The sequence below is a fragment of the Crocodylus porosus genome, unplaced genomic scaffold, assembly GCF_001723895.1.
Source record: "Crocodylus porosus isolate Cpor-Errol unplaced genomic scaffold, CroPor_comp1, whole genome shotgun sequence".
Taxonomy (NCBI): Eukaryota; Metazoa; Chordata; order Crocodylia; family Crocodylidae; genus Crocodylus; species Crocodylus porosus.
The window spans coordinates 118,552,213-118,565,317 of record NW_017728886.1 but is presented as its reverse complement, the minus strand read 5'-3'; the positions used below and the strand labels follow the sequence as shown (position 1 = coordinate 118,565,317).

The 13,105-nt window shown below is 41.5% G+C and overlaps 1 protein-coding gene across 3 annotated transcripts in view; it reads right to left on the bottom strand.

Annotated features, from left to right (window-relative positions):
• The window catches only part of DDC (dopa decarboxylase), a 90,199-nt gene that overhangs the window by 54,200 nt on the left and 22,894 nt on the right, over nt 1-13,105 (bottom strand). For all 3 annotated transcript variants that reach the window (XM_019540986.1, XM_019540994.1, XM_019541009.1), the window contains exons 5-6: nt 4,522-4,656; nt 1,039-1,182 (exon numbers count right to left, since the gene is read on the bottom strand). In XM_019540986.1, the coding sequence (XP_019396531.1) occupies nt 1,039-1,182; nt 4,522-4,656 (279 nt within the window). The remainder of the gene's footprint in view (nt 1-1,038; nt 1,183-4,521; nt 4,657-13,105) is intronic.

The following is a 13,105-nucleotide window of genomic DNA, read 5'->3' as shown; positions in this document are numbered from 1 at the left end:
CACTTGTATCCAGTCTAAAAGATCACACAGCATGAATATTTCTCACTGTGCATGAATTCTGATTGGAGCTGGATACTAATGTTACAATCAAACTTCCATCCTATTCTTAACACAGGACACCTTATTGGAAGGTGAGGGAGCTACATGCATGCCTATCTAACAGCTACTGATCTCGTTAAGCTTCTTAATAGGTTGTGGGGCTGCTTTATTTGCTAACATGGCCCTGAGGCTAATAGTTTCTGGGAGGGCTTTGATTGTTCCTGATCTTAAGTTTGACACTGTCATTTTGCATGTTGATTTTATGATTCTTTTGCATGCACAAAAACAGAAAAACAAATATAGAAGATTGTAATAATTGTAGCTTGGGAGTTCACTGTAAGAGCATATAACATAAACTTTCAGGTGTGGAAGCAGCCATGAAGTTCCCTGGCATCCGTCTACCTGTCTGCACCCAATTTTTTTCCTCCTTTAATTGCCCCTCTCTCACTCTGTGCTTATTCAATGGTGCCGCTACTCTTTGACAGTTCATTGCACACATGAATCACATAGAAAAAAAGTCTTCAAAACTCTATGTAGGCTAGAAAATTAAGTTTTTTTCTTTTTTCTCTGGAACCTATGAAGAAAAGAGATCCAATGAAGAAGTTGTGTACTGTGTGGAACACTCACTATGTCAAATTCATATTCTCTCTAGTCTGCAGACTATTATGTCCATAGATTACATACAGTATCATCTGGTTATCTTTCAGAGACATTCAAAAAGCCCCAGGTGGAATCAATCCGAGTTGCATGGTTTTCTGTAAGTGGCATAGTTTAGACCAGTAGCACACAGAACACACGTTCACCAGGGGAGGCAATCTTAGACTGGGCTCTGCCATCTTTAAACCAGTCTGTGTGTGCTGAACTTCTGTTCCGTTATGGATATAGACCAGTTTCCAATAATGTATATCGGTAAAAGTGTAATATCTGTACTTGGCCCTTGAAAGTAGCTTTTCAGGTGCAGTAAGTCCATCAGTGAAAACAGTTAAAATCAGTACTTACAAAAAATGGGATGAGACCAGCAGCTTTGTCTTCATCCACAGCCTTCTGAAGGGCAGATCCACGGGCAGTAAATTTATCATCTGAAGGGATATTTTTCATCTTCACTCCTCCAATTAATGCAGCTCTTTCCACTGAGCAGTGAGCCTGAAATAAAATAGGCAAGTTTTAAAGTATGCTCCTTCCACTGAAATGTTTTTGAATTCCAATAAACCACACAGCTAAGAACCATCACTCAGTGAACTGGGGGTTTCTGTGCTAAGTACAGAAAGATGCATGTACATCTTAACTATGAAGTATGAATGGTCAAGTTCTGAAACCCTTGCTCAGACTTCATGCCAATAATATTCCCATTACCACTGATTGTTTTGCTTGAGCATACTCTGAGAATTTGGTATGCTTGTTTGTCAACCTCAGGATTTTCTACCAAAGCAATCAAAATAATTAACTTTCATAAAATCAACTAATTGAGTCGTCTTAGGAAGTTGTGTTTCAGGGTATAAAATTCTGGTGGACTATGTATACTTTAAGTTACATCGGTAAAGCTTTTTTCCCCCTTTACCAACTAAATAAGTAATGCCCCTGATATTCATTCATCTTCTGCCAGAATTGAGGTCCACTTGCTACTTTCCTATTAATATTTATGTGGCAAAAAAGATCCTTATATTTGGAGATTCTGTAGAGTCAACATATTTCTAGATATGTATACCTTGGTAATGAGACTGAGTAAAAAATTTCTGTGCAATTCTTATAAAATGTGTAACTATGATTTAAATGAAAGGTCATGTCAGTCAAAACCCACATAACAAAAATCAAAGTTGATACGGTGTCCTTTCCTATCCTGCTGTACCACATGCTGAGACATCAAAAGCAAATTACTCACACCATGGCAAAACCCTGCTTCACTAAGACTAGAAAAAGATGAAGTTTTTAAGTAGCCTCAATTTGACTTGTTTTTAAAGTGAACCTGTGGTGAGCTTCCACTTTAATAATGGGAAAACACTTGCTAGCTATGAAAGGTGGTCAACTCTAGGGAAGGATGCAATAGTTGCTCAATAGCGCTTAGCAACCCAGCACTTTAGTCCTAGGGTAGGATGGCAAGAAGTGTATTATAAACAACTGAAATTGTGGGGCAGAATGTAATTAAATGAATTCAAATGTAGGCAGGATTCTGGAATTATCATCCCATTTTCAAGAATGCTGAAGCGAGATCTGTAATGCCTACAGCTATTCTGGATCTTGGGGCTAAGCCCATAAGAGAACTTAGATGCTACAGCATCTAACTTTTACTTAGGTACTTTGCTACTCTGCTACCCAATGGCATTTACAGCACTGAATTAAAAGCTTAGGCACCTAAAAAAGAAAGTTTGGGAATGAGTAAGACAACTGGGGAAGTGACTAAGGACTCAAGGCAGCAAGCCAGCTAATTAGCCCCCAGCTGGCCTTGGTTACCCAGTGAACCTGACTGCCAGCAGTCTAACTACTTCCAGAAGGCCTTGGTTGCCTGCATGCACATAGCTTCCTGCTTATAGGCAGCTGCTCTTTCAGTGCTTAGGAAGCTACTTACTAGGACAGATGTCTCTGTCTAGCTTTGGTCTTCTGACTCCTTGTTCCTAGTTTCCTGCTTCTTGCTTGCTGATTCCTTGTTCCAGATTCCAGCTTAGACCCCTTTGCTCCAGATCTGGCAGCTCTTGACCCCTTTCCCTCCTCCTTGCTCCTGAATCCAGTCAAGACCCTTATCTCTTGATGGCCAACTCCTCATCTGTGGCTTTATTTTGACTACTGATGTCCTTGTCCCTTACACCTACTGTTGTCAGCCATTCTTCTTCCCCTCCCCCTTTGCACTGGTGATGCTAGTCTCAATCCATGCTTCCTGCTTGTAACCCCTCTAGCTCATGGCTCTCTCTCAGTGATCACCCATGTCTCCATTACTTACAGACCTTGACCTCCTGACATACCTGCTCCTGGTCCTCTTGTCTCATGCCTTTAGTCTGGACCTTGTCTGCTCCTCAATCCTCTTGGGTTGAGACCCTCTAGGGTCAAGCCTTGATCACCTAAATCTTAGTTGTACCCCTGACAACCTCATAACCTGGTAGCCAGGGATGTGGAGAACATGGGCTCCCCTTCTAGCTCCAGTTTAGAGAGGGTAGGGGTCTACATCTGTGTCTCCTGCCTCCCAGAAAAGAGCTTTTATCTCCATTCTTGCCCTGTGAAAATGCCTGTACCCCTTATAAATGTGTTGTCTCCTTCCCTCAGAAAAGCATTTGGTTTTTCTCTCTTCTGCATTACTGGGTGATCTGTCCCACAGGTCTGTGCTTAATGTGGAAGGAACAGTTGGCTCAGCAACGATCCGCTTTGAAAGGTCAGTTATGTCTTAAGGCGAATCCTTCAGCAGACAGAAAATCCCCTGACCTTCAGCAGGCAAAGGGGGCTGTCAGTATCCATTTCAGATCAGCCATTTACAACAAAAAGGGGAAAACAACAGTGAGGCCTACCTCATTAGTGCCTCAGATGTAGGGCTCTGTGCCTGGCCATCTGCACACCATGCGTTCAAAGAGAACACAGGACCATTTTGTGCCTTTTAAAAATTACTGTGCTCTTTTTCTACCCTTTCATATCCTGATTGTTCTCACATCGTCTGCACCATAACAGTCCACCCTTCCCCAGCAGAGCACGAATACCTTTTAATTACATTATGTCTTAACATATGGTGATGGCAAAGTCTGGATTAACCTGAAAGATGCCCAATTTATGCCCTATAACCAGTGATTTGTTCTAACTAAATATCAAGTGCTTGGAGCGTTCCTCCTATCTAAGCGACATTTAGATAACAAAATGCCATGCTTATTGGAAGAGGCGGCACTGCTTCCCTTCCTTTGATAGGATTAGCAGTTTTAGAAATATAGAAGTAGTGGAACCAAGGGACTAGGATTTGCTTTTGTGGATGCAAGAGCTTTCCATGATCTCAGCCAGGCTGAGAATTTGTCTAAGAAATCTCCTAAATACAATGCAAGAAGACAGGGATTGTATTGGGAATACTTGGAAGGAACTTGCTTAGACTCCAGTAGGATTTTTTTCAAACCTATTGCAGCTTCCTTCTTTAGGTGTTAAAGCCCAGTTCCTTGGAACTCATTTGGTGTATGAGGAAATGCATGTGTGCATTGAGCAAATTTGTTAAATTATGACCCACATTGTGTAATACTCATTTTGGTTAATATTTTACACCACAAGCAACATCTTTAACTTCAGTGGGATCCCTTGCAAACCTAATATTAAATATGAAACATTATAATGCTTTAACTCGCTTCTATTTGTATTGAGATAGCATCTAGGAACCCCAAATATGGACCAATTTTTGTAGATGCTAGACAAGCATAATTAAATAACAAACTTCTCAGCAAAGAGCCCAGTCTAAGCAATCTGTACAGCAGATTTAAGCAAGAAAAAAAAACTTATAACCATTTTTAGATGAATAGATGTGCTTACCATATCTGAAGCATAAGCCACCAGCCGGCCCATGATGTCTGACTCTGTTAGTTCAGGGTTTTCCAGCTGAAAACGCCTGACTGTTTTGGTTCTGGCAGCAAGCAGTGAAACCAAGGTAGCCTCGCTGGCACTGCCCTGTAGTAGAAAAGACAGGCTGTGAAGAACATGGTGAAGAAAACTTCAATAGGAAGGTGTCCCACAATATAACAAACATTTTCTGTTGCTTAAAGGAGAATAAGTAAAAACAAAATATGGCATGTTAAAAGCCTCAGAGTGAAGGCTCTGGAAAATATAAACAACACAACATAGAATAATGTGAGAAGTCTCAACAGGCTGTGTCCTCCATGTATGGCAAAAAGCATTACTAAAAATGTCCACAAATGTGAACCTACATTTGTGTAAGACAAAATGAAGGAACTAGTATGAGAAGCAAGGGTTTTTTGCGATATCTTTTCCCGGACCAGCTGGATTACAAGGTTGATATAGTTCGTCCAATAAAAGATAGCATGCACAGACCCTTGCCACTTGTATATTTCCTTGACCATCATGACTCCAACAGCCCTCCAAGCTTGGAGAACCAAACGTTATTTAAAAGAATTGTATGTGGCCATGAAATAAATCTCAGCTCATTTTAAGCTTGGTCCCTCCTTGCCTTCTTCCTCATTTTGCCTGTGCTTGCATGATCTAGAAGATAAAATGACTAACAGACAGAAAAAATGCAGAAGAAAGGATCATTTGAATAGTGGAACATCAATATCATTAAAAAGGAGAGGAGTCATTATAAACTGTGGGCTAAACAGATTATAACAAGCCATGAAGTTAATTAACTGTCTCAGCACTGCCTGAATGGAAGTGCTGCTACCCCTCTGAGGCACTTGGTTTTAAAGTTTGGGTAGAGCAGGAATCAAAGGTGGGGTGCAACTGCACCACTGCCTCCTCCACCCCCATCCCTGCCCTGAATCTGTCCCTAAATATGTGATTGAACACTTAAATCTTTTATACTATTTTATGCAATGAACAACTATAGAAACCAGTTGTATTTCAATGATTTTACAAGAAGACCAGTTGCCAGTTCCTATATAGATACCCATGCAGAGGTATCCTACTTCATTGGAATATATACTAGTTAGTTGTCCCCTTATTGCTGAACCTTCCTTCAAACCTCTCAGTCTTCCTGGAACATGTGTCACTAGACTTCTCATTTTCCAGGTGCAATCTGCAAGGTCCTTGAAAATCCCTGCTTGTATTTTTGGCAACCCAACCAAGACTGGTCACTTTCTGGGAAATGAAAGGAAAGGGGAGGGGGGACTTGGTTAGAAGCTTGGACCTCATTACATTAAGGAGAAGTCAGGTTGGAATGGGAGGGGTGATGCCAGAAGTTGATGTCTCATTGAGCCAAAGTTTGTTGAAGCCTTCGTTAGACAATGTCAGGAGCACAAGTTTCCTAGTCTATCCAATACATACACCAGGTACTGATCATGTATTTGATGTTGTAACAACTGCAGATTAAAATTTATTTCAACTCAGTTACTCTGGATTTCTACCTGTGTCACAGATCAGAATTGGACTGCATTCTTTATTGTTGTAAAGGACTGACCAAAATTATGGCATTACATATTTTATTTGATCTTTATATTACTTGGGATAAGAACTCAGTTGCTATAAAACTCTATACTAAACAGAAGAGAAAATATAGAGCATAAAAACTATGAATCATTGTAGCCATTTTCCTAAACAGTAGCTAAATATCCTCTACCTGAAGTACACACATAAAATAAGGAATAGTCCATACAAGATTTAAAAACGCATGCTCCAGTTGCTTCAAACACACACACACACACACACACACACACACACACGTACAGCTTTCATTGTTCTCTTAGAATTTTTACAGCCATTAAAAGAGGATTTGTGCAGCCACAGATCTATCAGTTTCACAGGAGAATTTACAGGAAATGAAGAATGCTGGTTGTTAAGGGTTTTTTTCCTTCAGACCAACCAGAGGCAAAATTTTAAAAACTGCTCATTCATTCTGTGACTAACAGGTTGGTGCAAACACGCTTTCAAAAGCCAAGAAGTTCTGGGAAGTCTGTTCTGAAGGGATAGTTTTAATTTGATTAGTTGCTATAGAAACTCTTCTCTGTCCAGTAGATAACACTACTATTAATACAGTTTCCTAGAAAAATAAGTCAAGAAGTCTCAAGAAACTCTCTCAATGCCACTGTGCTAATTTTGAATCATGTTATTTATGCCAAACCAACTACTGTCTTCTATACAGATGGCAATTGGCAGCCCTATTTGTTCTGTGAGCATATGCTAATTAAAATACATACTTACATATTTGGAAAGCTGTTTGATTCCATTTCTCTCGCAGATCACTGACCCTTGCTCGTATGATCAATCCTATTAAGTTTATTTCCCAAGTGACCAGTGAAGTTAATTGACAACTCATGACGACAAGGATTACTCTCAACTACAATTTTGTTCATCTTTCTTAAGGGCTTGCAAAAACCTAAACCTTAAAGAACCTCAAACAAGCTCCCATCAAACTCTGCTGACTTCAAACAGAGCAGGATCAAGTCCCAAACATTTACCAAGTGCACCACCACTTTGGTGATGTTTCAGCCATGCTGTCTGCAGGGCTAGAAATTGGACCCCATGGTCAGTGGGAGGGCAAAGAGAGTAGGGATGAAAATACCTTTTAAAAATTATCCATTTAACCTCCTCTTATTACATCAATTAAACAGTTAACCGATAACACACCTAGTCCAGGCCATGGAACACAAATCCCTGGGCTAGCATCTGCCCTACCTCACCCCACTGCATGGGAAGGGCCACAGCTGCCTGGCTGGAGCATGATGGGGAGCTGGGGGCCACATACAGACCTGGTGGGACACAGCTGCGGCTGGGAGGCACTCCCTGGGACCTTTGACAGGGTGGGGAGGAGGCGGTGTCAAGCTGCACCAGACAGCATTGCCCACATGAAGTCATGGATGGTAGTAGAAGGCAAGGCACTTTTCCAGCTTGCTGCAGCTGCTGATGTGCTGGGAAGGAGGGAGTAGACTAGCTATGGATACTAGTCCCCTCTTGCCTCTTCTATTCTCCTTGCTCCTCCCTCCCTCCCTTCTTCTTGTCTGCACTGCCACCTTCATATTCCTGAGGCACCGTACCACTTCCCTTCCCCACCGGACTGTACCCCACACTAATGTTAACTGGTAATGCATTAGTGGAATAAATATACTTATTGCTTACATGTTTAACCTTTCACATCCCTAAAAGCGAGATGAAGAGCCTCAAAAGGTAGCTCAATGAACATATATGGACTATGCTGTGGTGATGGGAAGAAATATGAAAAATTCAGGTTTAATGAAGAAAGAAGAGAAGGAAAATGTTTATTCTTACTTCCCGCCACCCCGGCCCCTCTCCCCCCATGGTGTATAGAAATATTGTTACTGCCATTTTAGAGAAAAAGGAACTGTAGCAAGGAAAGGCAAAGGACCAGATCCTATCCTACCTATTAGGAGAAAGGCAACTGTCCTTAAACTTGACCCAATTTCACCCCCTCAAATCCCTAAAATGAACCCATTATCTTGTCTGTTTTTAATGTGCTGTCATCCTGCCCTTAAGACTGAGTCACAGGAATGCACCAAGGAAGAAGAGGACCTATCCACCTTTTGTGTTAACAGTTTTTCAAAGACTCACTCATGGTGGAACAAGATAACACTTAGACAGGTAATAAGATAGTACAAATAGGATCTGGAGATTTTGCCTGTAGTCAGAAAAGACATTTGTGGCAGAGAAAAAAAGCAGCCTAGATGTCTTGAATCCCACAGTACTGAAATAACTATGAACTATTCCTTTCTCAGTTGATTGCCCAGTCTTCCAAATGTCACAATCTTGGGAATGGTTGTTTGTTAGCTGTTAGTCTAAGTGTCTCTAAGTAACTAACATCTTCCTCTATGAAAAGGGGACATCTGTCTTACCCAGGTTATGGACAGACAAAAAACCACCAGGTTTACCCAGAGAAAAGATAGCAAAAAATGTAGAGAGCTTCAAAAACGATATCCAACCCTACCACATTTTGGTGGTGGAAAAAATGGGTATTTTGTGAGTTGGCAGTAAGCATGCATAAATCCTAGCAGGCATATGCCCCTATGTAATGGAGGCAACTTTCATTTCCTGCAGAGAATATTTTTCTAGTCTTTCATCTGGCGTTTTACTAACAAAGGTAATTCCACATGGTTTACCATGAGATTATCTGTGTGAGTAAGAAGTACTCATGTCAGCAAGCCTTTGATGACTCACATCTTTTGCCTATATATTACAAAAGGTCAAGCATACTTGAATAATACCACACAGCATCTAATCAACCATTTCTACCTTCTCCAAGGCAAACAGGATTTTATAAATATTTATAACCTTTTCAAAAAATGCAGTGATCACACGCTGCCAGCAGGCCATGTTATCTGAGATGCACTTCTTCTGATAAAATGTTTTGTTTTTTTCCTACACTGCTTTTCCAAAACACTGCACCTAAAATCACAGTACTCTTTTGGTGGTTTTGGCATGATTTGTTAACTGAACACAGAAAGAGACATCAGAGAACCTGGGCTCACACCTTGACTTCACCACAAATTCAGATGTGTGGCTTGGAGCAAAATGTTCGTGCTTGGGCTCCTAACAGTAGAGCTCGCCTCAGTTTCTCCATTCATACAAAGGAAAGCTGTCAGTTTATTATTTTTGTGAAGTTTACATTTTCCCAATTACTTCTGTTCTTTCCCAGTGACTTTTCTATTCCCAAAAATGGCAGAATTCAGCTTCTTTTCAGTATTTATATCATCTGAAGAGGGACCTGTTCCTGAGCAGGCTTTTAGGATTTTCCTGGGGTTTAAAGCACTAGAGAAGTGTTTCCCAAACTTTTGCTACCTGGGCACACTTCCTTTCTGGATTAAAATTGGCAGCACATTTCACTCTAAACCCTAACACCTAACCCCTGAACAAAAATATCTAAACTCATAAAAGATAGGGAGGGGGCCTTGAAACTAAAAAAGTTGAGAATCACTGATCTAGATGGTGCCATTTAAGGGCAGCAGTGACAAGACGTCATCCAGTTGTACCCCGCTCTTCCTACCATCTGCCCCCTTCTGCCTGTGTCCTGTACCTCATGGGGCAAGGCCTACCAAAACGGCCAAGCCTGCTCCTGCAGGGTCTTGCACACCGGTGACTACCCCTACAGCTCCTCCTGATGGCCTCGGGAGCATGGGAGGAGTGGAGGGGACAAACTGGATTGCAGAGTGCAACTTCATCTGTTCATCTGCCTGTTTGCCCACCTAAGCACAGAAGAGCACGCTGCTGGTAGCATTGGCATGGCTGGCACAGGGCTGCCTTGGTTGGGAGAAGGGTGGGGCACAGCAGGAGTAGCTGCAGGTACCACAGAAGTAGCTGGGGCAGGATTTGGGTGCCAAACAGGGGAGAAGGTCTCCTCACACAGGAAAATCTCACAGCACATTAGTATCCCATAGCACTATCAGTGCACTAGAGTTTGAAATCCAGAGATTCAAGTTTTCTCTCTGCTCTGCAACAGATGATGGATGGGCAAGCCACTTAAGGCAGGTCTGCACTGTGGCAAGTGAGTTCCATCCTGGACATGCACTCCTTCAGGTGTGCCCCAAACCCAGAAATAAGAGGGTGAAGCCACTTAGAGGTATCCTCCTGGAGGCTCCTCTTAAGACACCAGTCTCCAGTACACTTCAAAGCAACTGCTGAGGACAGCTGCACATAGAGTCTTCTTCTTTTGTATGACATTTTAGGATTACAACATTCATAGATTAATATCTAAATTTAATAGCTATTCAACTGTTTCAGAGGTAGCTTCATGGACTGATTTTAGATCGTCATTAAATGATCAAATTGAGCAATCATTCACAATGTGTTGCACCGTCTAAAAAATTGCACCACAATTGCAACCCAGGCTGTCTTTGATTCTCCAGTTATGGAGTAGGTGTCCACATTTACCATGAAGTGTCTGGATGCAATTCGGGGAGGATCAAATCTCTCTCGGCTGGAGGATTGTAGGGTCACAATCCTGCACAGCATACGACCTCACAGCCTATTTCTGGGTGTGGAATACATGTGCAGGTACTAGGGGTTAGGTATGCTAACGAACATCCTGGCAAGAGGATGCAAACATGTCTTTGTCTCAGTTTCTGTTTGTAAAATGTGGACAATTAATTCCTACTGCATACCAACCGTGCAGTTCAGTGCATTACAGGATGATGTGCTCGGTAGATGAAGTAATGAAGCCATGCAAGTACCTGAGGCAGGTAGATCCTAAAATGGGCTCTGGTTTTAATAAATGAACATTGTAACTGACTAAAAGTCACCTCTTCAGAACGAAATCAGTGGCTTGGGCAGAGCCTTGGCTCTGGAGCCAGGATGTTGCTCTGATGTCTCTTACCCACCACTTTGGGGGGAAAACCTCCTGTTCTCCTCAAGTTCTCCAGGTTGCTGATAGCCAAATAAGAATTACCAGGCCAATGAGCACGGATTGACTGGGTTATTGTTTCTTTGTGGGTTCTGTGTATAGTCCGAGGTAAATTCCCCTTCCTCTCTGAACAATAGCAAAAAAGCCCCTTGTGAAATATAAACTAATAAAAGTTTCTGTCACTTTAACTAAATGGGAAAGCTGGGTTACTGCACAGCATGTTTATCTTAGACCCGCTAAGAAGGCTGCTCTCTGCCCTTCCACTTTTGGAAGGCAACCTTTTTTTTCCTTCTCAAAAGCTGCACTCTACGCTAAGTGAGCAGTGATGATACCTTCCCTTTTATTGCAGGCAAACAAAGGTTGCTATGGTGAGTGGGCTCAAGAGGCGGAAGAAATATTGGTGAGAGCTGATGCTCATGTCCACCAGTGCACTGAGCTGAAATTTTCTTTCATCTTTTGGCTTTCTCAAGTGTCACCCTGCACACAGCAAGAATGCGCTTTGTATTGATGTAGGCTTTCAAATGTAATTAAGAGCCAATTTTCACAGGTTCAGCTTATCCAATACTGCAATAACTGTCTGGTATTTGCCTCAGGAATGACAGGCAGCCTCAGATTCACATTGCTTCTCCTTGCCCTCTCTCATTTGTTTTATTATTGTTTCAAGAAGGAGACTTGAAAAGAAACAACAAAAATTGCCTCATCTCAAATAGCAGCAGTTTTTTGATGATGAGATCGGAGTGATCGTTAGTATCTTCCAAAATTATGGGCAATCAAGGGTTGTCAGCTTGAAAGGGTGACATAGCCTGCTGATAAACACCAGGCATAATTGCCTACTTTTGTTAGAACAAAATAAAATCAGTGCTGTTGGGTAGCGAAGAAAAGGTAGCTTCACATACATACAAAAACCGAAGTCCGACTAATTATGTTTTCCCAAAACAACCAGCAGCACGGAGCCAGAAAGGAATTACTCTGGATTTACACTGATGTCAGTGGTATAAAAGTTTGCCCAAACCCTGAATCATTAAATAATCGCATTTTGTTTGGTTTTGGAGAAGGGAAACCTTGTGACTAATGAAAAGAAAACAAGCACCATGGAGGATGCTTCTGAAACACAATATACCTGTTACGTACATACTCAAAGTAACAAGTCAGTTCCATTAAGAAATACGCTCTGCTTTATGGATTGTATTCTGTTATACAAGGAATGTACACACATTTATTTGGTAGGGTCAATGTTCTTGTAGATATTTGCTTTTTGGTGCATTGGAGATTCAGCCAGCTAACTGGGTTGTTTAGTTTGATTATACCTTTTAAGTTCTAATTTTAAACCACTTCATTTTATTACCACATATTTCAATTGTTGCATGAAGTCTGCCTCATAAATCCATGTTGGTTTTTCTAATAGGTGTTCTGTCAGTGGACTTTACAGTATACCCTGCTTATGGTGGATGCTTTGCTATGCTGCTTCCATTACCATAACACTAGCACTATTCTTCTCTAACAAGAGAAGAACATTGTAGGTATTGCCTGTAATAAATTGTTGAACGTGTTTGAATGAAATGTAAGGAAAGCCTCTGCAGCCCCTTTCACTGCACTCTAATATGCATAATTACCTCTCAAAATCATATTCAATTTCAACCTGAGAAGTTACATTTCACTTTCCTGTGCTAAACAACCCGGGTACATTTCATTGGGGTACATTGTTGAACATGTGCTGTGGCTGCAAGCTAGAAAATCAGAACTGTCATCATACAGGAAAGTCCAAAATTGCAAAATGCATTTTATTCCAAATTAGGACAAGAAACTGAATTAACAAAGCCATTCATGGAACTGAATTTTCTCAAAATGTGTAATTGGAAACATTTCATTCTGAAATGCAATGATTCAAGACAGGTTACAGGGGTGGATGGATGAGAACAGGATGGGATTCAACACTGACAAGTGCAAGGTGATGCACCTGGGGAGGAAGAACCAGCACCATACCTACAGGCTGGGGAACTTCCTTCTCGTCAGATCAAGAAAAGGATCTTGGAGTCATCATTGATGCCAAGATGAACATGGGCCGGCACTGTGGGGATGTGGTCAGGAAGGCCAACCGCA